The sequence below is a fragment of the Sphaerodactylus townsendi genome, linkage group LG02 (assembly GCF_021028975.2).
Source record: "Sphaerodactylus townsendi isolate TG3544 linkage group LG02, MPM_Stown_v2.3, whole genome shotgun sequence".
NCBI classification, from domain to species: Eukaryota; Metazoa; Chordata; class Lepidosauria; order Squamata; family Sphaerodactylidae; genus Sphaerodactylus; species Sphaerodactylus townsendi.
The window spans coordinates 152,995,812-153,021,037 of NC_059426.1; the positions used below are offsets into that span (position 1 = coordinate 152,995,812).

The following is a 25,226-nucleotide window of genomic DNA, read 5'->3' on the forward strand; positions in this document are numbered from 1 at the left end:
CCATCTTGCTGAGGCATGTGTAGGCAGAAACAAGTATCAGGGGATATATGCTGAATTGGTTCAAATCATTCCTCATGGATCAGACTGAAAGGGTTGCTATTAGAAATCAGCTATCATCAGTGTGGGGCATATCTGAGGCATTCCACAGGGCACAACTCTATCCCCCATGCTATTCAATCTCTATGTAAAGAGATTGGGAGAAATCATTTATAGTTTGAGGGTTGGGAACATCCTCAGTCCAATATCTTGGTGATACAGCAGAGGTTCTGAATCACTTTCTGGCCATGGTGGTTAACTAGCTATAAGTGAACAAATTGTAACTAAACTGTGAAAAGTCTGAGGTAATGCTGGCTGGGGAGATCTTGAACGACAACATTCTCCAAACTTTTGATGGAGGCCAAATGATCCTGTCTGACTCAGTTAAAAACCCTGGGGTTAGATTCGGATGCAACAAATACCAGATTTGGTCGAAGCTGGGCGAATTTGGGCATATTTGGACCAAAATCGGCCCGAATATGTTCTGCCCGAATATGAATGAATATGAATGGAAGGTATTTGGCCTCTCTCTCTTTTGGTATTTTTGGTGCTTTTTCATGTTTTGGCCTGCAGGGGGCACATTTTTAAAGCTAGTGGCACTAAAATTTCAGGGTATCATCTGGAGACTGTCCTGATGATACTACCTGAAGGGTTAGACACCTAGTTGAAGGTGAACCTGATGCCCACAGCATTTGCCCCTCCCAAGCAAACTTTAGCAAAGTTGGCTGGTTCCTTTCAGGAAACTCACACCAGCAGCCCTGCAGAAAATTAGATGCCCTTACCTAGAACACCCCCCCCCCCGAGCCCTTTCCCCCAAATCCCCAGCACAGAGTCAGCTGGGCATAACAGCAAGCCCCATTGAAGCCTATGGTGGGAAAAGTTATTTTTTTCCTACCATAGAACTCGCTGAAGAGCCTGGCAGATTCTGTGCTCTCTAGTGGTTCCCTTGTAACTAATGGGGAATTTGTGAGCATGTAAGCAGGCTGCACATTTTTAAGATAGAGGCACCAGACTTTCAAGGTGGCTCCAGGAGGCCCTCCTGGTATAGCATCCAGGCTTGGTGAATTTTGCTTCTGGGAGGGGGTGGGTGGGTTGAGAGAGTTCTGAGAGAACTCAGCCAGCAAGCTTCAAGTGGGGAAACAAAATAAGCCTTTTGGGGGCCCATAAAATTGAACCCCCAGAAGCAAAGTTCACCAAGCCTGGATGTTATTACCAGGAGGGCCTCCTGGAGCCACCTTGAAAGTCTGGTGCCTCTATCTTCAAAAATGGGCAGCCTGCTTACACACTCAGAAAATTCCCATTGGCTACAATGCAGCCAAGGCACTGCAGAGCAGAGAATCTGGGCAAATTTCCTGGGGTGCCTGTCAGGGGTGCATTTTTATACCTAGGGGTACCAAAATTTCAGGGTATCATCCGGAGACCATCTGGATAATACCACTCAAGTTTGGTGAAGTTTGGTTCAGGGGGGCCAAAGTTATGGACTCCCAGAGGGGTTGCCCCATCTCCTGTTAGTTCCCATTGGAAACAATGGGGGATGGGGACAGCCTCTGGATGACACCCTGAAATTTTGGTGCCGCTAGCTTTAAAAATGCGCCCTCTGCAGGTCAAAATGTGAAAGAACACCAATAATACAAAAAAATCAGACTTGAATTTTTCAGGTATACCCGAATATTTGGGTATATCCAAATATGTTATTTGTCTTATTTGGGCATACAGATAATTTTATGCCCCAATAAATCCAAATCCGAATTTTACCGAATTTCTAGGGTATTGACCAAGCCTACTTGGGGTTACACTGGATCCAGCTTTATTACTGGAGAAGCAAGTTCCTTTAGCTACAAAAAAGGTCTTTCTATCAACCCAGTCTATCCCATAAGATGTCCACTTATCTTTATAAGGCTGACCTGGCCACTTGTATCCATGCCACACCAGCACTGAGACTAGATTACTGTCATGCATTGTACCCTGTCTCCCCAGAAAATCAACTTGAAGACTCCTACTAGTCCAGATTGCCACAGATCAGATATTAATTGGAGATAGACACAGAATGCATATTACTACCATCCTTCCGATGCTCTGCCTTCTGCCCATCTGTTACTGGGCTCAGTTTATGGTATCGGCTATCAAATACAAAGCCCTTCATGGTATTTGTCCCTCTTATTTGTGGGACTGCTTCTCTCCCTAATCTCTGCCAAGACAACTTTGTTCATGTCAGCAGGGGCTTTCATAGATGACAAGCGGCAAATGGGCAAAGTCTGCAACTGCCCATACACATACTTTCTCTGTTGTGGCTTCCACCTTGTGCAATGCTCTGCCCAAGGAGATCATGAACTTCTACTCTCCTGGCTTTCCATAAATTATGCAAAGCTGAATTACTCAATAGGGCTTTTTTAATTAAAACAATAGGGTTGTGTTCAGTGGTGGGATTCAAACAATTAACAACCGGTTCTGGTGGCGGGATTCAAATAATTTAACAACTGGTTGTTTATAAGCACCATTTTAACAACCAGTTCTGCTGAAGTGGTGCGAACCTGCTGAATGCCACCACTGGTTGCGCTGTACAAAATTTAAACACCACTCCTAGCCTCCTGGTTAGATGTACTTGAAGAATAGATGATCATTTTTATGAAACAAGAATTCCATTTCATAAGCATTTTACACTAGTACACCAATTGTATACTAAACCTGCAATAATGTGTTCACATCCATGGTCTCCACTCTTAGGCGATCTTTAGTTGTTCCATTTAAAAAAATACGATATAAATTTCCCATGTGGTCAAAGTTTATATTAAATACATTACGTTGCACAGTTGTAAGCTTGGCATATCTGTGTACACCTACACCGCAAGAAGAGAACATAGAAATAATTCACATGTTCAAAATTATGCGTGACCAAATATGGTTGCTCTTACCTGTAAGTGTTGTTCAACAAATGGTCTTCTCTGCAGGCACAAATGGGGACTGTGCAGGCGCAGGTCAGCCATGGAGAAGACTAAAGAGTTTCCAGAAGATTTGAAGCACTTGGGGCATTCCCCCTCTTCTCCAATTCACATTGACAGTTACCACCAAACATTCACATGATAGAGCTGGAGAGAGCACTCTTCCCCCATATCTCCCTTCACAGCCATGGATATGGCAGGCCCCCTCAAGTGAACAGCCCACAGTTGGGAAAGGAGCAAGGGATATGTGCCTGCACAGAATACCACTCAATGAACAACACTTACAGGTAAATGAAACTCTGTTTTCATCAGCATGGCTTCTGTGCAGTTCCACAAAGTAACAAGCTGAGGAGTAAGAGTGGGCTTGTCAGTGAGACAGTGAATGTAGTACCACACTTCCCACAGCTGCCTCATTTCTCAAATACACATCAATAGAATAATGCTTCATGAACATGAATTGAGTGAACCAGATTGCAGCTCTGCAGACGATAGAAATGGTCTTGCAGAACACCACAGAAGATGCCTGGGCTCTGGTGAACCAAGCCTTTTGCAGAAGTGGGCAAGATATGAACAAGTTCAAGTTTTTTTTCTGAAACTTGGTGCAGTGTACACTGCAGTGCTTTCAACAAACAACAGTGCTTTCCTCCTAACATCTAATGTGTATAATAATTGTTTGGCTGGTGAGGATGGGATTTAGCATACATTGATGTCAGTAAGGCCTTTGACAAGGTTCCTCATGATATTCTTGTAAAAAAGTTAGTAAAATGAGGGCCAGACAATACTACTGTTATGTGGATTTGTAATTGGTTGACTGACCAAACCCAAAGGGTGCTCACCAATGGTGCTTCTTCATCCTGGACAGAAGTGACTAGTAGGGTGTTGCAGGGTCCTGTCCTGGGTCCAGTAATATTCAATATTTTTATAAGTAACTTAGATGATGGAATAGAGGGCATGCTAATCAAATGTGCAACTGACATCAAATTAAGAGATGTAGGTAATATCCCAGAGGACAGGGTCAGAATTCAAAATGACCTTGACAGATTAGACCCATGGTGGCGAACCTTTGGCACTCCAGATGTTATGGACTACAATTCCCATCAGCCCCTGCCAGCATGGTCAATTGACCATGCTGGCAGGGGCTGATGGGAATTGTAGTCCTCATAACATCTCGAGTGCCAGCGTCTGCCACCACTGGCGAAACAATGAAACCAGCAATCCATAACATCTAAGGTTTCGCCAAAATTATACAGATGGAACATTGTGCTAGGTACTGCAAAACTAACAAAATGAATTTCAACAGGGAGAAATATAAAATATTATAGGCCCTTTCCACAAAAATCTCCTAAAACATTAGCAAAATGTTTTCAATTCCCCCCTCTTTTTGTTCCATCTCTTTCACAACACTCTGTAACAACCATCAAATAAACAAAGCTGGGACCCTTTTGATTGACTTTTGCCTTCCAGCAAACAGAATCATTACACATACATACACACTAGCGTGGCCCGGCCACGCGTTACTGTGGCTTATTGTGGTGAAATGGGAAAGGAACAGTAGCAGCAAATCAATTGTGCGATGTCAGTGATGTGTGTGCCCGCATTCCTTGGGTGGGTGGGGGGAATGGAAAGGCACCCCTCCCACACAGCTAGGCTGGCTGGTCATGATCCTTTACCTGGGAGTAAATTTGGTTGGTGGCAATGGGTGTCGCTTCTGAGGAAACCCTCTGAGGGGCGCGACGCAGCCATTCAAAGTATGTCATGGTTGCTGTACCGAGTGGCACCAAAATTGTGACATTTTATTGTGTACATGTCACACCTGTGACAGTTGGAACCACAGTTCTGTTCCGCAACAGCACCATCTGCTGGCTGTCAAAGCAACATCCTCTGATACAAGGGAACCAACCATGCCTTCCTTGAAAACCACTGCCTTATGGATGGCACACCCACCCTAGCGGAGGAAGGAAAAGGTGAGGGAGGGTCCAGGGGTTTGCTGGACCAAACGCTCTGAAATTTGAACACAACATAGCTCATGCCTCCCAGCGTGTTTTACGCTAGATAATTCTCCTGCAAGGGAAGGGAGTGAAAGGGACAGGACTAGCCACCTGCATATGGCCCACCCACCCTAGCAGAGGAAGGGGAACGTTAGGGAGGGACGGGATGGGTTGCCATGCAAAGGAATGGGAGAGAGGGAGGGGAGTGAGGGCCCCCTTGCCCCTCCCCTCCCTTGCAATCATTGTGCAATGACACATGTTCAAACCGTTCACTTCCCCTTTTCTTTCTTTTCCACTTCACCAGACTCAGCCACAGCAATGCGTGGCCGGGCCCGCTAGTTGAGTATAAGAAATCAGCTCATTACATATTGTCATCTGCAGCACCAATGGGAGATACACCATATCATCTACCACCTAAATGGTCTCTGTGCATCAAACAGTCAATAAACAAAGTCATGACAGGAAGTCATGACAGGTGGACCTCTAAACCATCTCCTTTGGGCAGTAACAAATGCCCTAGCCCTTGCGGAGTCCATTCACCTCTATGAATTGATATTTTCTATAGATCATTTAACACAACCTAAGGCATTCTGGTGCAAGAACCACTCAGGTAGGAAAATGAAGACAGAGCTTGCTTTCAAATGCCTCAGCTCTATGAGCTTTATTGCTCCCAAAGGAATTTTTTTTCAAACCATTCATTAAGGAATATTTCCAGCAAAGGAACCAGCTTCAGCAGGTAATGACCATGAAGAAATGTCAACTCTTCCAGAAAAACTGGGATCTTCTTATTAACAGGGCCAAAACAAAGAACTGCCCCCAATCTTTGCCTGTGTTTGGGCAGACCTTTTGAAAAAACGTCTTTGACATCTCAATAGCTCCTCCTGCTTTAGAGGGGCTCAAGTCCGCAGAACTGCTTGAATGGTCGCTGGTCACAACTGATAAAATCATCCACCTGATTATATTCCAGGTGCCTTGAATTTTTCTGAAGTTCTTACCTGCCTTTGTGTAGAAAACAGTCCCCCTGTCAGTCACAAATATAACTGCTTGGTTGTAAACACATGCATCTGTTTTTACAACCATCTCATTCGCTACGTTAATTATAAGTTCAAAATGGTTACCACCATCTTCAGAAAACCACACCTGCAGGGGAAATTGAATATAGAAGATAATGACATCTACATTTAAAATCCACACAACTTAAAAAGTGTAAGTATTGAGCCAGCATGGTATATGGTTAAGCTGGCGGTGTTGAATAGAATCTGGTGTAGCCTGAAGCTTCGGCAGTGCTTCTGTTCAGATACTACAATTCCCATCAGTCTCTTTCAGCATGGCACCAATTGGCCAGTGCTGGCAGGGGCTGATGGGAATCAGGTAGTTCTCTGAACATCTGGAGAGTCAGCGAGGTTTGCCCTACTTTACCCAGAGCTAGGAATTCCTGGGATACAACCCAGGTGTCCAAACTCCTACAGTACCAAATCTATGGAAGCTTGCAGAGTGACCTTGGGCCTGTCACACATTCCCAGCCCAGACCCTGGCTAGTTTTTAAACGGGGGAACTCAAAATACCAGAGTTATGACAAGGAAGCAGGCAGTGGCAAACCACCTCCAAATCGCTCTTGCCTTGAAAACCCTACGGGATCGTCATACGTCAGCTGTTCCCAGTACAGCAACAATAGCTCTTGCCCACCAGCTGTTTGAAAACAGCCATTGTGTCTTTCGGCTCTTTGTACTTATGTACAAAAAAGCACAAATGGCAACACAGGAAAAAAAGAAGTGAGAGGAAACACAAACGAAGCATAACAATATGGTGAGAATGTCACAGGCTGCTGTGCAGGTCTGCCCTGTGAAATTTTAAAGTCTCCTTTCTTCAAAAACATAGGATTGTTTTTCAAAAGCTCCATCATTCCTGCTATTAATATTTACCTGGTTTCCATAAGCATACAAAAAATGACTGTTTGGGTAGAAAACCAAGCCAGTTGGCACAAACTCAGCATCTGGAAACCAAAACGCTGGAAACTTTATCCTTCTGTGCAATCTGTGGTTTGTTAACTTAGTTACCATTACTAATTCCCTATCCTACAACAGAAAGAAAAAAACACATTTTTCTTCATTGGCAGGCAGAAATCTTGTAACAGAACAAGTATATCAAATTGATTATGCCAATAAAGCCTTTGAAATTTGGTATATCAAATTGAATAAGTAAATCTGCTCTATTAAAGTATGGTTGAAAGCATATTATAGTATATCTGGGCACATTTTTCTGCATTCCAAAGGCCTTTCAAAAATCTGTACCATCCAATTATTAGTCATGGTAGAAAGAAACTGTCATCATAACAGCATTAGGGGAAAGGTGGATGAGGTAGCTCCAGAAGATAATGGCAACAGTAGCCGGATATTTGGTAGGGAACAGAACCTAAAATCTGCTTTCGAATTTCTAAGCGCTAATCTATTATTCTCTCTGATTTAAAGTTTACATGTTGCCTGGATGTCGTTCACCACTACTAAGCGTTTGCTTTTCAACTCCTGGTATTTCTTTTAAGGAAATTCTCTGGACTTCTGCCTTTATCACTGCATGTGGGTTACTATGTTAGTAGAGGCAAAGTTTCTCCCTTTTGGTCAAAAACAGAGCGCTACAAACTTTGGACTAAATAAGGCTTTTTCTGAGCAGCACATGTAAAACGTCTTCTAGATGTTTTAAAAAGAACCATTTTTGCTTTTTTTGTCCATACAGCATGGAAAAATAAAGCGTTTCAGCCAAAAATTGTTCTTTTATCCACCAATTTGTGTTGCTACAGGGATCCTCCCTGCAGCCTGCCATTTGCTGAGTGATTCCCATGGATGTTTCCTCAGCTGGCATTACAGCTGCCCACTATTTCAGTGTGTAAAGTATTCAAATAAACTTAGTTTTCCCTGGTGATTCCACGCACAAGTCATTCCAAGTTTTCCAGTGGGAAGCTTGCCTACAGTAAGTAACTGCTGGAATTGGGAAAGTGCCAGTCACACAATCCAGCAATGAAGGAGTTAATTGTTGCATGCTAATTAGTTAGTGAGGTCAGAATTCCCAACAGTGACCCTTTCTGAAAATTCCAAGACACAAACAAAACAACCACTTTAAATATTACTATTTAGATAATTAGCTAAGAGAAAGGGAGCTTTCACTCTCAAAACTACCTCTAGTTTTTAGAGAAGCAACAATCAACTAGACTCAAAGAATAATTGACTGCCTTAATTAACATGTGGCATGTTCTCATTCCGGCAGCAGCTATCTTTTCTTTTAGAATTTGGTTTTAAGCACTCTTAGCAGCCAGTAGATCTTCCACTGAGCTACTGGTTGGAAGTTCTCTCATATGTAGCAAATTATGAAATACTGGACACCCAGCAGTCCTACAACCTCCATCAAACCAGTTATTTCTTGGGACGACTTTACCAACAGGTATCTTAAACAGGAATGGCAAAAAATTTTTTCACCAGTCTAGAAAAGAGACTAATTCCCTTCCTATGGTCAGTAGTACTCACCATTTTATAGAGAGTAACTATTAGAGAGTAACTATTAAATGGTCATCTCCCAGAGACTCACCAACAGCAAAATCAATGACTAAAGAAAAGGCAGCAGGGTTAACTAAACAATAATCTACAATACTACATCCCCTTGTAGAAATGAAGGTAAACTCTGCACAGATTTCAAGGCCCATCAATCCATAGCATTATTAGGCAAAACTGAAAAATTAACTTGAATCCCAGTTTGGTTAATCTTTTGATCTCTAGTCCTTTTTTTTTTTTGAAGCAACCTGGTAAAACAAAGTCAACAAATAAATCTGAAATTTTACCAAGGAGTTGTGGGGCTAGAACCTCTACTGCCCCATCCAGTTCACGTTTCAAGAGACTGGTGAAGATAAAAGGCCAAAGAATCAGGTTTTTAAGAAAAGAAATTCTGTTACTGTGTAGAATACACAAAGTGTTTATGGTTATTGCATATAAATTTTGTGCATTTAGAATGTTTAGCTATATTTTTTGTTTTAAGTATTTATTAACTCAGTGGACCAAAAAAGAGCATGCCCATTTGTGGATATATCAAGTTTACATTGTAAGCACAGTAGGATGGATGATTCCCAGTTGGCAAATAAAAACAGGTTTCATTGTTTAGACAACAGATTATTATCCTTGATTCAGTCTGTAAGGAGCTGTCCACTCCAGAAAGTGGACAGGATTTAACTGACACAGCACGTTGTGGAAGAAAATCTTCATCACCCTCACCTCATAACCCTGCAAGTGGACTCTATGATGTGCTCCGTCTGATTTCTTCTGACTTTTCTGCCAATGGCATTCAAGTTATCTGCAAGTTCCCTTCACAATCACCACCTCTCCAATAAACCAAAAAGTCAGAAGCCTAACTCTTTATATGGCTCACAGAGTAACTGGAAAGGCTGCTCGAGCTCAAGTTTGGTGAAAGACCTTATATCCAGCTGGTGCCAGACGTACCAAACTAACACAGGAATCATTTGGGCCAGTTTTTGTCAAGCAAGCCAGGTTCACCTCTTCTCACATAAATAGGTCAGATATTATAGAGATCTTATTTTCCATGAATCTGACATTGTACAGCACCAAAGTTTCAGTGGAGACACAAAAAAATGGGCATGCATGGTCCAAAATTGTGCCCACGACAGGAGGAGATTTTTGACCAAAGGCTAGCTACAGAAGTTGCCAAATCCTAGCACTGTTCAGGCACAAAGCCAGCGTGAAAGCACTGATAACAACTTGAAATAAAGTTTATAATTTTATTTAAGACATATTTATACCACCTTTCCTCCCAAATAGAGTTCCCAAAGTAGTGAACATAAATGGGAATGTTTTAGTTGCTTTTTAAAAATAAATAAAGATTTCATCTTGAAATCAGGCCACAAGGTAAATTGACAACATCACTTTCCAGTGTCTATGGATGCAGGACAATATGGATCAAAAACCCTAAAGCTTGGGTATATTTTGTACACACAATAGACAGGACCTGACGTAGAAAATCACTAAAGGGGCTATTAGTGCAATACAGGTTTTCATGCTCTTTCTTTGTTATTTGAGTCATGTGTTAAATCTAATTAAATTATAAAACTGTCATTTAAAGGTTGCTGGATAGAACTTTTATAACCCTACAAAAAACCGGAAATCGCAGAAGAAAAGTCATAACAAAATGGCATATACACATATGCACCAATTGAAATTATGTTTTTCATACTATACCTGATGATTTAAAAGAGCTATGCCAGTGTTCTGCTGATAATCAATAAGAAAAGAAATTGCCTGTCTAGCAACGGACTTTTCACCTTGCTTTTTGCGAGGCAAGCAAGTACGCCAGTTCTTATATGGATCATTACTATAAAAACAAGTTGATTCCTATGAAAAAAGATATTTCAAATTAGAAACGCAAGAAAATAAATATATAATATCAATAGATTTAGGAGCACACTGGGCGAGCATATATTTGCTTGAAAAACTGGCGCATAGTGAAGGTAGAAACAAAAGTCAGCAACAAAGTTAGTAAGAAGTTAGTCGCCTGGTTCATGCGATAGAAGGGGAACTGTGGAGGTCAGTAAAGCCCAGCAACTAGACCGTTGGAAGTGCCACAGCCAATATCTTCACACAGGAATGTGTAATTAATACAGAGTCCACAGTTTTCCTTCATTTGCTGTGCATACTGCAATTCATAATCAGTAGTAAAACAACTGTTCAAGAACCCCAGTGCAGGAAACAATCTCAATCATATATACATATACAATCTCCATAACTGATAATCTACGGCGGTAAATCCGTTATCCCCCAATAGAGATGTTTTCTTTTGCCATTTCCTCAATAAACTTCAGTTTCCCCATAGTTAGCAGCGGCTTTAGCTCCATTGTAAAGCCTTCTAAGGGAGGGAATTTCGAAGTTAGCCCCCGTTCCTTTAAGACATACTTTCCCAAAGAGGAAGTCTTCCTTCTTTATCCAGCAATCCTCTGCTTTAGCTCTAGCCAGCTGCCGGTTTTGCGCTGTGCCAAGGCGTAGCCGGAGACTAAATATTCCGACGTATATGGTGATATAAAATTCATAGTAGTCTATGGTGATATACAGAGCGCTAGTTACCGCGCCAGCAATCAGGAAACCAGACAAAGACTGAAAGAATTAGAACGCGGCGCGACACAAATGGACTTTTTTGAAAGCAAACCAAAAGAAGACGCCAGCCCGCATAGCTTCAAATCTGCTCAAGACAAGCAAGTAATTTTGATTTCAGGATGGAGACTCCATGGGATGAGTTAGAGTCTTAATTTCTTCCCAAAGCGGCTTATAAACCTATTGTAAGTGAACTGTTTAAACCTGGGTTTGTGCCTCCCCTAATTCGTCCCAGCTACAAGTGCATGAAGGGTAAAATTCAAAAACAGATTCACTTGGGGGGCAGAACAGCAACGAATGCCTGAATTGGTTTCCAGAGTGACATAGCAGCCATTTCTAAAACATATATTATACCTGCCTTGGGGATCTGATGATGCCAGAAATCCACACTGCCTAGATTGCAAAAATACCTTAATGATGTCCAATACTATCTTAATTGAAATTTATAAATTTTTCCTTCACATTAACTCTATGATTCTATGATTACATTCTTAGAGATATCACCCAAAATTCATTCCCATTCCTGTTGTAGGGTATATATTGAAACTGTTTTCCTGTTTATCATAATTTTCTCTTTTAGTCTGCAAATTAACCAACCTTTAGTATATTTGACCATTTCACCATTTAAATGCTGGCTGCTGTAATGATAATAATAATTTAAATTATGTTTTACACTGGTTTTATAAATGAACAGTACTGCCTGGACCATAGAGTTCAAATGAAGACACTGAAACAGGGGTAGATGATAGTAATTTACCTTGTGTGCACTTAATCACAAGACAGAATTTTTTTTCTTTTTCCAACCAATCACTAACTCTTATTAAACTATATGTATTTCTCCAGTTACCTCTCGAAGTAATTCATGGCTGAAAATTCTGATACTGCTGGACTCAGCATGTGTATTGTGTGCCTCAAGTTGCTTCAAAGCAGCTGTTTCCACACAACACCATTAAAACATCTTGAGGATGAAAATAGACATGTTTTGGGGAGGAGTTCTGCACCTGAAACATTAAATTTTTCCACACTATGCAGAAGAAAAATTTGCACAACATTTTAAATGTTCTGGGTGGAAAAAGCCACTTACAGTGACCCTATGAATTAGTTGTCCTTTCATTAACAACCATGCTCAGATCTTACAAACTGAAGGCCAAGACTTCTTTAATTGAGTCAATTTATCTCATGTTAGGTCTTCCTCTTTTCTTACTGCCTTCAGCTTCTGCTTGCATTATTGTCTTTTCTAGTGACTCTAGTCTTCTGAAAGGCAGATTCCAAGCGATCGGCTGCCACAAGAGCGGCGCGGCAACTCCGGACAGAACTCCACCCACTTTTTTTCTTTTTTATTTCTACTTTCTTCTGGCCAGCTGCCTTGCAGAGATGAGGGGACACCCCCCCCATGGCCATGGTGATGCCTCGGGGGTCAGAGGTCAGGAGGCGTCTCCCCTTGGCTCTGAAGAGCGATGCAGGCAACAGGAGGTGAGAGAGGAAAAAAAGCGGTGCAGGGGAAAACGGCTGCACTGCTGCTTTTGAAAAGACTCACTAAACTAGTGAGTCAGAAAAAAACGCTGATGTGGGGGGAATAGGTCACCTCAGCTGTGCTCCAGCAGTGGCAGTGGTGCGAAGTCCTCCCCCACAATGGCGTTTTCACCGGCGAAACACCAGTCTTTATGGGCCTTGGAGAGTGGGCCATAGTTTGACCAAAGTACAATAGCCTCAGTTTAGTCATTCTAGTTTCTGGAGAGAATTTAAGTTTGATCTGATATCTTTCTGGCAAACCTTGGTAGTTGTGAAACTCTCTTTCAACACAACATTTCAAACGAATCAACTTTCTTCCTGTCAGCTTTTTTTTATTGTTCATCTTTCACACCCATAAACAATAGTAATGGGGATTACTATAGTATGAATTGTTGTATGTTCCTTCTCTACCCAATTTCCTCTCTTCTCCCTTCTGAAAAGCGCACCCTCTTGAATCTCTCTCTCTCTGTGTGTGTGTGTGTGTGTGTGTGTGTGTGTGTGTGTGTGTGTGTGTGTGTGTGTGTGTGTGTGTGTGTGTGTGTGTGTGTGAGTGATTGCTTAGGGTTTTCGGGTGCTTAGTGTAGGTTCTTTATATTTTTATTTTGTTTTATTTTGTATACAGTAATATTATTTGTTTGTGTTTGTGTTTACACTCAGATTCTCTTCAAAAGTTTATTTTGTGACACTACTACCAAGATCCACCCTGATATATAGAGACTACCAGGTCTTATTGTGTTATTCCTTTCTGGAGCCCTTTTAAAGCTAATTTCTCTGGGTCCAGCTTGGGTAACAGCAATGCATCTGTTTCCTACTGATTATACTACTCCTGCAACTCATGGTGTTAGCTGCCTTCTGACTGCGCTGACACTAACTGTGTCTGCCTTTCCTTCTGAACTGTGCCTCAACGCTGGTTCCTATGCTTGTTCTTTTGGACTTGTAGTCTTGGTGTATTTACCATTTGCTTCACCTATTCCATCCACCAACATGGATTTTCAGGATCTTATTGATTGTCCTTCTCAGCCACAATTCTGGCAAGTCTCTTCAGCCTCTCAGTGACCCTGGATCCTTGAATCCAGAAGTGCAGATGCTATTAAATACACACTAGCTACTAAATTTTTAGAGTACACTTCGCACCAAAGTCTATTCTCCATTGCCTGGTCACCCACCCCCCACCCCCGGCCCTGGCTGTCACAGCAAACTTATGGCAGCCATGTAGGAGGTAGCTGACTTCATATTTCTTTAGCAGCATATGATGCAAGCGACCATTGACAAAGGTAATTCCAGTGCACCAGTCTGTGGATCAGTCTTCATCAAAGCTAGTGAGACTAACCCCTTGATGGAAATGTTACTCCAGTCCCCTTTTGATTTTTGAGATTTTATCAAACATGTCAAAACTTTGATTGCAGCTATCAAGGGTCAAACATTGTTTGAACTACTGCAAAGATTGATGTAGGGGTGAGCCCGCGGACCCGGCAGAACCGTAGGAGGAGCGCTAGGCATGCCGGTGCCGGCTACGGCCTTCCGGGCCACACGCTCCCCCAACCCCCGCTCCCCCATGAGTCACGGGTCATGAACTGCCTGACTCGCAGTCACCAGGTGTCCTACACAAAGGGACACAAAGGCTCCTGCCCTCAGGTGAAGATTAGGCCCAGACATGGATGCTTCCTCCCGCACGTAGCAGCCCGATGAGATCATACATCACATGATGATCTCCCCGGCTCTTCCCTGATCTCCCGACCTCCGCTCTCCCACCTGGCCTGACCTCCCTCTTTACACTTCCATTGAAACCTCTAATAAAAGGTAAGTAGGGGCAAGTGCACGGCAGAGTTGCCAGCGGGATCACGGGATCCCCGCGACTTCCTGCTTGCTGGCTCTCTCCACCAGGATGAAATCTCCGCGTATCAGCCTTCTTCCCCTGGACCTCGTGGGTACCACTACAAGCTGGTGCGTGAAACCCGGGAATCCTCAATCCTCCGGGCCAGGACTCTACCGGGTCGCTTCTGGGAAAGGGCTTCGTACCGATCGTCCGCTGGGTCGGCGCATCCAGGGGCCCACCCCCTCGGTACCGAAATTCACATCCGGCGCGATCGGGCGCATCCAGGGATCCGCGTTCTTGGACACTTCGCCTGATCAAAACCAACCGGTGGAAGCATGGGCGCTTTGCAGTACGCTTTTATTGCTTAATCGCGCTAGGAGAAACTGAAAGCTTAGCTTAAACGCCGCAGGGTCAATCCAGAAGAGAGGGGAGTTTCGCGCGATCAGTTTGGTTGAGGAGATTACGTACGCATGAATGACCGGATAGGCAAATGTCCATGGTACCCAGAAAGGCAGTGGACATTCAATCTTTTAAGGACTGGGAAAACATCGGGCGCACTTTCTGCACAGAGAGCCCCGCTACGCCGATGTTTCCGCTAAGTTACTTCGACGTGGAGACAGACAGTGTCGCCATCAGCTCTGCAGGTGGTCTCATGGTAAGTCTTTTGCCATGCGGATCTTCCTCCTTGATCTTTCACCTTCAATTTCCAAGCCCGGAATTTTCTCTATCCACTAAACAGTAACGCTCTGTCCTACTCCCGCCTCCACTTCTGCTTCCTCCTCCTCTCATTCAAACTCTCCCACTTCAGGCTTCCTTGCGCCAGTAGTCAGCTCCTTCTTCTTGCTCTCGCCTTCTGTTCCGCTTCTCCTCGCGCTTGAAGCCACCGCATCTTCACAATGCTTTCACGTAATGGCGCTGAAGGCTTTGGCAAAACTCCTAGCAGAGCGTATTACCCACGCACATCTGCAGAGGAAGGAAGTGTCCCTGACGAAGACGATGCCACCTCCTCGCTTAATTTGCTCCAGCTCCATATAATTAAGCATCTGACCACGTCGGGGCAATACGCAAGGCAATATCGGATATGGGGATCACCAGCCCCTATGTGAGAGGTAGTATGTTAGAAGCCGCCATGCGGAATCGCATAATGGTTCCCGAGGACTGGAAAACTACACTTTTCATTATTGCTCTTAAGTCCTACGCAGTATGTTGTCTGGGAGAGCGAAATCACCGGCAATGCACAAGTAGAGGAGCGGCCTCGGAAGGTGCTCTACACCGACGACAGCCAGCTCTATATTACGCGAGGGCTTCGCTTCTTCCCCGATGCAATAGAAGAACCTGGCCGGGAGGTACAACCCCTTACCGTCATCCGATTGCGCTTTGCGTTTTTATGGGTTCCCGCCCCCGGGCAACCTAAGTAATTCAGAGCTTCTCCAACATCCGGCAAAGGCCTCAGGAGTCCGGCGTTGAGTTCCTGCATGAGTTCCAGGAGGTTCCGCAGAGGTAGAAATACAAACGCATCGCAGCCTTAACATCGAGTTCCTTATGCGCTTCGCCAGTTATAAACGTCATCCGCTGAGTGCCGCAGGGCAATCGCGGGTTTAGGAAAGAACCCCGAGCTGGTCGATATGCGTTTAGGCCCTGCTAGGATATCATCCTCACCTATCAGGCCAGTCTCTTAGCCGCGGCGCTTTCCACCGCTCGGGGGTGACCCAAGAGCGGACACTTCAGCTACGGCAGGCGGGGACACTTCCGGGGAGACTGCAGGCTGCCCGGCGGGAGGGCTTACGACCCTGACGGGGGAGGGTTCGCACCCAGGGGGCGAGGGTCCCCGGGAAAAGGGTCCGCCGGGCGGCCCCCCCAACCAGGACCAGAGGGGAGGGTACAAAGGCGTAATTCCTAAAACCGAGACTCACGCCCCCCAAAAAACCCCTCTGTGAGGTCCTCATCGCTTCCAGCCCAGTGTGGGATGATTCTGTTCTCCTCCGAAAAGGTCGTAAGTTAGCAATTCCAACGTAGGCCTCCACCTTATTGAGCGCCGTAGTTGTCTGTCGCTCCAGGGGACGCTGACCTTACAGCCTTAGGAACTACCTCGCAGCCTGGCGAGTAATGCCCTCTACGGGAGCTGCCTCGCAGAATCAGCTACCTAAAGTTTGACCCTCCTGCCCTCCCCGCTGAAATGCCCGTCAGCTGCTCATTAGAAGCCATTAATTTGCGCCCAGGTGACCACCGGAGTCTCATCATCAACTTTACCGTAGCGGCAGCAGGGACGTCCACTGGTAGCCCCTCGGCTACATTCGGGGCTCTGTAGTGGTGTAAATTCACAGTCCGCCGCTGCCTTTCTTGTGGCGTTTTCACATCGACTCGTGGGGGGAGAATCCTCAACAGCCAGCTCGAAGCACCGTGTGACTAGAAGATGAGTAAGCTTCCGGGTTTCACCGCCCTCCCCCTTACATGGGTCAAGTGGAGACCCCCGTCTTGGCGGAAACAGTGGCCGCTGTTCCAGTTAAAAGCCGCCGCCAGCGCACCAGTTGGTAGAAGAACAGCTGACAGCCGCCGCCATTGAAATCCCCACTTCCCCGCGGAACACCCCAGTGTTCGTGAATCGCAAAGAAAAACGTCCGATGGTGCAGCTACTCTAAGACTTGAGAGCGGTAAATGCGTGCATTGTTTCCAGCATATGGGCCCCCTTCTAATGCGGCCTTCCTAACCCCAATCTCATTCCTTCTGAGTATCAGGTGGTCCTGGTCATTGATCCTGCTGACTGCTTCTTTGGGTGCATCCCTCTTTCCCCTGGAGACCGAATTGACGTTCTCTGCCTTAACCGTACCTGCTGTTCTTAACCATCAGCAGCCTACCGCCAGGTATCATCAGTGGGAGAGTCTTGCCCCAAGCGGGGATGCTCAACAGCCCCATCCTTTGTGTCAGTATTTCCTTTGTTCACCAATTTCCGGCCCCATATTTTCACGCTTTTAGGGGACCCCTTGGAAGCCCTAATCATCCATTACATGGATGACATCCTGGTCGCTGCACCCACAATCCTCCATTAATGGGTGGCGCTTGCTCGCTGGACATCGCTACAGCAATCCGTCTACACATTGCCTCCGAAAAGGTGCAATGGAAGGAGCCGCTTTCTGTACCTAGGGCATAAGCTCCCTCCCACTGCTTACTCCGGCCCTTCCTACCCTAAATTCCAGAGTTGCAAATCCCAGACGCGCTCACACTTCTTCAACTGCAACAGCTCCTCGGGACCCTTAATTGGGCTCGTCCCTTCTTCGCCCTCACCACCTCCCTACTCAGCCCCCTCTTTTCGTTGCTTCTGCTCGCCAAAGACCCCGGGGACAAAATCCAGCTCACTCAAAAACACAGGAACGCCTTTCAAGCAATAAAAGAGGTCCTGGCCTGCCGATGGGTGGATCGAGTCCCTCTCCGGGACCAGCCTCTCTCTCTCTTTCTCTTAAACACCCCCTCTCTTCCAACCGGAGTCTTGGGATACACAAAACCTCCACAAACCTTCTTAGTGGAATGCCGCTATACTTTTGCCTCCATGCTCCTACCAGAAATCTTTTTTCTACCCCGGGCCAGCTCTATCGCTGGACCTTCATCAACCAAAAGGACGCTTCTAACTGCTTTGGTAATGGGTCAGTGGGTGGGGACCGGACAAGATCATCGTTCCTCTTAACAGAACAGGATTTCCAACACCTTTGGAACACTTCCTCTTCCTTTACAGGCTGGCCTTGGAGGTGGTTTCAGTATAGGGGAAATCCTCTTTCATCTTCCCCCAGACCCACGCTTTACCCTCCTTCATTCTAACCCTTGCCCAGTCCAACCCCTGGCGGCCTCTATTCCGCTCCGGGACGCTCTCATGGTCTTTGCCGATGGCAGCAAGCGCGTTGGCGCCATCGCCTTTCAACAAGCCGGGCAATGGCAGACGGCTTACACGCCGCCCCAAGCCTCAGCTCAACGGAGCGAGCTCGCTGCGGCCATCCTGGCTTTTTGAACCTTCCCCCAGCCCTTCAACCTCTTGGTCGATTCACAATATGTGGCGCATGTGATCACCCACCTGCCCGGGGCTTACGTCGCCCCCCGGATCGACCCAAATCTCATGAGTCTCTTCCTAACGCTACAAAACTTGCTAGCATCCAGAACTTCTAGCTACTTTGTGGGCCACATGCGCAGCCACACACCGCTCCCAGGACCCCTTAGCGAGGGGAACCGACGAGCGGACGCCACCCACGTCTCCTCCCTCTTTTCGGATCCTTTTCAATCTCATGATTTCTTCCATCAGGGTGCAAAAGCCCTCGCTCGTTCATGTCACATCCCCCTCAACCAAGCGCAGTCTATCGTAAAATCATGTGCCCAATGCTCACGCCTCGGCTCCTCTTCAGACCCAGGAGTCAACCTAAGGGGAAGTCAGGCCAACGAACTGTGGCAGATGGACGTAACAATAGTCCCGGCTCTGGCCCCATGGAAACACCTACACGTAACTACAGACACATACTCCGGGTACATTTGGGCCACACCACTTCGCGGGGAAACTACCAAACACGTTCTCCAACACCTCTTCGCATGTATCACAGTTATGGGGCGCCCCCTTCGCCTCAAAACTGACAACGCGCCCGCGTATTCCTCCGCCGCCATGCTCCAGTTCTGCACCAACTGGGGAATCGTCTTAACACACGGAATCCCCTATAACAGCACTGGCCAGGCGGCATGCGCCGAATGTGAGCCAACCGCTCTTTCAAAGAAATTTTAGCTAAACAAACTAAAGAAAGGGGAATAGGCGCCCCCCCCCAATTTAGGGCTCATCCAGCAAACGGTATCAAAAGTGTTATTTACCATCAATCACCTAAACTTGCTTGCCCTACCCTCCGAGCAGCAGATCTCCCCCGTAGAGAGGCACTTTAGGCAATCAGAGCCCCTCCCCCACGCCCAGGTCTATTACCGCCAGCTCCCAGACTGGGCTTGGCGGGGCCCGGCCCCTCTCATAACCTGGGGAAGGGGGTATGCTTCAGTCCTTCTCCCTACAGGTCCTCTTTGGATCCCAGCCCGTCACGTCCGGCCAGCTCATGGGGCGGCACCAGAAGAAAACCAAACCCATCCCGGAGGTGAAGCGGATCCCCCTGGAGAACCCTGCCCCGCTGCCTCGACGGAGCTGCCGCCAACACCGGAGCAGCCCGAAGGCCCGGACGACCCGGAAGGAATTCAGGACTGCGACTCCAGCAAACTCGAGAGCTACCGCTACTAACACTGGAAGCCGCCCCAGGACGCTTCGGGGCCTCGGACAAGTTATCGCGTCTCTCGCGGTTACATTGCTGCAAGTTCCACAGCGTCACAAATCAACTGCTTGCCCTGCTGCCTCCTGTCAGGTGACGTTCGGTCACCCCTCCCGGATCTTAATAGTTGCCGTAGCCGTCCTCCCATCCCCTTCCCCCTGCTCCTCAGAGCTCCACCCCGAGAATCCAAAGCGCCGTCGCCGCTCCGCCCGGATTTCCCTCGACCCTGCCTGCAGTGGCGACTCGGTCGCCCTTTCTCAAAGCCGTAGGTATGTTTCTATCACGACCTCCCTTGGTGGGAGTCCTCGGACTCGCGCACCTACAACGCATTAAGACTATTGGCCGGCTGGCCTGTGCCTCGCGAAGGGTCCTTTATTAGTTCCACCTCCACCGCCTCCGGATGCTCTTCGGCCTCCTCGAAAGCAACAAGAACCATTCGCCAAGCGACTTTAGATAATCGATGCAGCTGTTGGATTATTTGTTATTACTGCATCACCAAGGTTGTGAAGAATGTACATAATATGTGTTGTTTTAATCTCTCCGACAATTCCCATCTGTTGATTCATTTGAAAGTTCGTGAAGTTACGCAAGATGTTGTATCTAGTTTGAAATCACGCATGTGTTGCTCCTCACTGGTGGTCAGCCCTTTGGAGCTGGCTGCCGGGGGGGATGGTTAAGTGCTATTGTACAATTCTTCATTGGTTTGATTGTGTGCCTTGTTGTTGGATCTTGCCTTGTTCAGTGTGTATCTGCCTTTGCCTGTAACATTTGTAAGAAACCCCTTGACTTTCCCCTCTCGCGCCCAACCAGGTCCTCATGCTGCACAAAACAACTCCAGCCAGCTTGAGGCAAGTCCCTGGGGAGGCAAGCATCCCCCTAAATTGCCCCAACTAATTCGGCTTCCTTCCTAAAATATAAGAAACGAGGAGATGTAGGGGTGAGCCCTCGCGGACTCGGCAGAACCCATTAGAGAGGAGGCGCTTAGGCATGCCGGTGCCGGCTACAGCCTTCCGGCCACACGCTCCCCCAACCCCCGCTCCCCCATGAGTCACAGGTCATGAACTGCCTGACTCGCAGTCACCAGGTGTCCCACATGCGGACACAAAGGTTCTAGTTGCCCTCAGGGGAAGATTAGGCCCAGACATGGATGCTTCCTCCCGCACGTAGCAGCCCGATGAGATCATACATCACATGATGATCTCCCGCTCTCCTGATCTCCCAACCTCCCGTTCTCCCGCCTGCCCGACCCCTTTTACACGCCCCCATTGAAACCCTAATAAAAGGTGTGAGGGGCGAGCGCACGGCAGAGTTGCCAGGATCACGGGATCCCGCACTTCCTGCTTGCTGGCTCTCTCCACCAGATGAAATCTCCGTGTGTCGTCTCTTCCCTGGGACCTTGTGGGTACAACTACAATTGTCAGGAAATCAAATTCTGCGCCACATTTCAGCTGCTGTCCTGAACTGAATAATCAATTCCCAAATATATGCATCTAATATACATTAAGGTTTTTTTTCTCTTACCTGACTTAATGTTTTAAGTTTGTTGAATGTGAGAGAAATATAATCCACTGAAAGAAAAGGAGAAATGTATTACTCAAAAGTCAGTAAGGATTTGCAAACAGCAATGAGAAACGTTAAGAAATCTTCTTGGCAACTAATTATTAAGTGGTTATGTCGCTAACAGTGTAATCCTAAAAACATTTCCCTCTGCTTAAATTCCATGGAATAAATCCAAGGAGGATTCTGTTTGGGATCTTTCCATTAGTTTACAACCCTAAGCAGAGTTATATTTCACTCATCTTACAGTTCAGTAATTCTGCTTAGGCTTGCATTGTAAATCCAATATTGCAAATATGGTCAGAGATATAGGGAAATAGTTGCTACTCTTGACTAAAAAGGTTATGGAAGATATCAGAATCAAAGCTCACCTGGTCTCTGAACTCGAAACCCTGAACTGGTCAAATAGAGAACTAAAAACTCAGAATAGAACGATCTTACAGAATGACAAAGAACATAGACATTACAGACTAATATGGTCTGTACTAGATTGCTGCTTATACAATACATGCATGTCAATAAATATTATGTTAAGGCCCAGGAGTGGGAAGCACAGGTGTAGCAAGGGGCGGCATGAAGGGGCTAGAGCCGTGGGCACCACTTCCTGGGGGTGCACTGCTCTAACCCCCCCCCTCACAACTGCATGGGGCTGGGATGCAGTTAAACATTAGCCAGCAGGGCTGGCCCTATTCCCAAACTCCATGTGGAACATAGGAGGGGGCCAGCCAAGCTGGCCTCATCCCCAAACTCCACATGGAGTTTGAGTGCAGGGCCAGTCAGCTTTCAGTACTCAGTTTGCTGCTGCCTGCAACAATGCTTGGGCCCACCTTTAAATTGCAAGCTTCAGCTGGCAGTTTAAAGCTGAACCTGGCTAGCTGAGGCCAGCAGCAAACAGGCTGCTCCAAACTCCATGTGGAGATCAGGGTGGGGTGGCTGTCCCTGCACTCCAACTCTCCATGGAGTTTCGGGGCATGGCCAATCAGGCTGGTGCAGCTGTGGGGGGCGGGGCACGGCATTCAGGATGAGTTCTGGGCATTGCTTTAATAAGCTACAGCTCTGTTGGGAAGCATCAGAGAATGGCAAGATTGTCCTGTTAAGGACAGAAGTGAAGATACAGTTAAAATATGGGCTGTATTGGTTGGGACCAGCAGATAGTCATAAGTATGAAAAATTTGTAATTACTATTTTTGATATTCTTTGTTATGATTAAAGTGACAAACAGCCCCCTCCAAAGCCAGAGGCAGTAGGATGTGGTGCCAAGGTTTGGAACTTTATTCAGCCCTGGTCAAATAGAAACCTCGATACTTAAATTTAAGCCATTATAATGCTGTAATCATGTTCAAAAAAATCGGAATGTTCAATGAAAATATCAATTTTAAAAACTCGCTTGGTTAATTTGCAAACTTTATGTCATCTAAACACTTAAATAAACATACATTCACACTTTTAAAAGCTGTGTAGCTTTGCCATAGAAGTGTAGCTTTACCATAAACTATCCACCTTATGATGTTTCAGTTTATAATAAGTTACTATCCCAGCTACATTTCATACACGTTTTCATTGCTTGCAGATATGTTTTCCTCACCTTCATAGTTTTCTTGGTTAGCCAGGCACTGGACGCTATACCATATTTTTGCTTTCATGTAATCGTCCTGTGAGAAAGAGAAATAAGTCATTACCGTTGGTACAATTATTCTTGTAGTTTGTTAAATACAGCCGATAAGACTCTAAAGGATTCACTGGATTATGGACCCCATTTCTGTTGCCCCGCTACCTTGCTGGAGATGAGGGAAACAGCAAAAGCATGAAAGAGAGGAGTAATGGCATTATTAGTGGTGGCTGCTTATCTAGAGAGGTCATCACCATGAAAATACACTGAAGGATGCAGGAAGCACTACCTAGGTGTGAGACAGCAGATTACCTAACCTATTTTTTCTTGGTCTGTTTGCCTTTTTTCCCCCCTGTGATTTCTGTCTTTTGGTATTTTATGCCTAATAAAGGTTTTTGTACTTGAGGCAGCAGAAAGATCTGAGCTTGGTAAAGAAAGAGAAGACAACATGCAAAGGACCCAATAAATGCCAAGGGAAAAAATTATCTGCCTACCACATTGGAGAGGTACTGGTATGAGAAGGTAATTTGTGGGATCTTACTGCTGGGAGAAAAAATAGTTCTTAATCAAGGAAGAAGTGTTAATTTATGAACACTGGCAAGTAGTGGCAGCCCTTCTTTTCATTATTTTTACACAACAGAAGTTGTGGGGTGAAACCGTTTATGAGCAGTATAAGTTGTGATAATGAGAGCACTTCCTTGGAAATAAGGTATATCAAAATAAATGCCAGGAGAAAAAAAACAAAGTCCAAATCATTTGAGTTCTCCTGCATAGTACGGTTATGCTAAAAGCAACATTTAATGATTTCTCACCATTTCAAATCCACAGAAGTTTGGTTTGTCGAACTAGAAGAAAACAGGATAGTAAAATTATACACATTACTGACTGAGCAGCTGGAATATGCCACCTTGGCAGAATAAAAACTGTTGCCACTGCATTTCTGGCTACAATGCAAAATGCTGGTCTTCACCAATAAAACCCCACTGGGTTTGGGATCAGGATGTGAAATCAGAGATTTGCCCAAAGCCATCTGGCGATTGAAGGGATTGTACCATTAAAAACATTTTCACATAAGGTTTAAATTGTCTTTGAGCATCTCTTACTCCATTTATGTTAATTCAGGGGAGGAAGAGGAGAGAGATACCTGTAATGTAAACAAATATTTGACAAATGAAAGTTTTACATTTACACTGCAAACTGATAGAGTTTGAGTGGAGCAAATCTGAGTGGAGCAATGGCACATGATTCTAAAGCTCTTAAAGCCCCTTAACCTTTGCAGAGCACAGCTGCTCAAAAGGCCTACCAGCATCCCAGACCTACATTCTCTATTTTTTAAAAAAGAGGGGAAGGGGAAGCAGATGAGGGCTTCAGTTAAAAAGTGGTTGACAGGAAAATCAGTCCCTTTCCCAATTACTCTTCCAGTGCAGAGAGGTCTCTAAATGGAGAAGGATCAGCCAGGGTTTTCTGAAATGCAACCATGGTGTAATATGTAGTCTGCTTCAGAAAACAACTTGCTTGGTTCTTCTTGAGCTTAGACTGGCTGCCAATTTACCTTTAACTGCAGCTTACACACTAAAATTAAGTGGTTTTCCTAATACTAAGAAAAAAATTAATTTCAGAGGATGAAATTAGCTGAGACTACACGAATCTTGTGACTAGATATTTTGCTTTGAAAAGAAGAAGAAGAGATTGCTGGTAAAGGGAAGGCAATTTGAATCATGGTTGCAGAACATTTAAATTCTCTTCTCCCCAGAATTTGTTGTTTGCCTGGTTGAGGGAAAACACATTGTAGGTCTAGTGAATTGTTCTCCTGTGCACTTTCAGCAACGGTGGCACTCACAGTGGAAGTGGCCTTTCCACCTTCTACCAGCCCATGAAAGATTTGGGCTACAGCCAGCCCCTGCTCACCCAGGGCCCACTGTGTGCTCAGTCATGACCCCATTAGGGGCTTCAGTGATGGCTATGAGCAGGTGCAGGACAGAGCTATCCCATATGGCCTACAGCATCATATTTATGGCACTTGCAGGCCATATCAGGGTGAGTGCACCCTACCATCACCTCACTGCAACTGGGAACAGCATTTGAGAATGAATTTATAATCTGTGTACACTTGTGATTGGGTGTAGCCATGTTACCATCACAGTAACATAATTGGGGCCAGTCATGCAGAGTTAGGTCTGAGGAAACATGGTGGATGGAGAGGGAGGGAATTCCTCACCATCACAATGGTTGCCCACAGAACTGTGCCTGAACCTAGTCTCAAAAACCTAAGTCCCTCTGGCTTCACCAGCCATGGATCCTGGCCAAGGTCTCTATCCAGGTACAGAAGGAGCTCTTGCCATGTGCCATAGGGATGCCA

General features: G+C 45.6%; 1 protein-coding gene across 1 annotated transcript in view; it reads right to left on the reverse strand.

Moving 5' to 3' along the window:
* The window catches only part of CATSPERB (cation channel sperm associated auxiliary subunit beta), a 72,603-nt gene that overhangs the window by 32,666 nt on the left and 14,711 nt on the right, over positions 1-25,226 (reverse strand). The window contains exons 7-12 of the mRNA XM_048484628.1: positions 23,680-23,712; positions 22,844-22,910; positions 21,223-21,269; positions 10,195-10,347; positions 6,886-7,038; positions 5,959-6,103 (exon numbers count right to left, since the gene is read on the reverse strand). Of these exons, the coding sequence (XP_048340585.1) occupies positions 5,959-6,103; positions 6,886-7,038; positions 10,195-10,347; positions 21,223-21,269; positions 22,844-22,910; positions 23,680-23,712 (598 nt within the window). The remainder of the gene's footprint in view (positions 1-5,958; positions 6,104-6,885; positions 7,039-10,194; positions 10,348-21,222; positions 21,270-22,843; positions 22,911-23,679; positions 23,713-25,226) is intronic.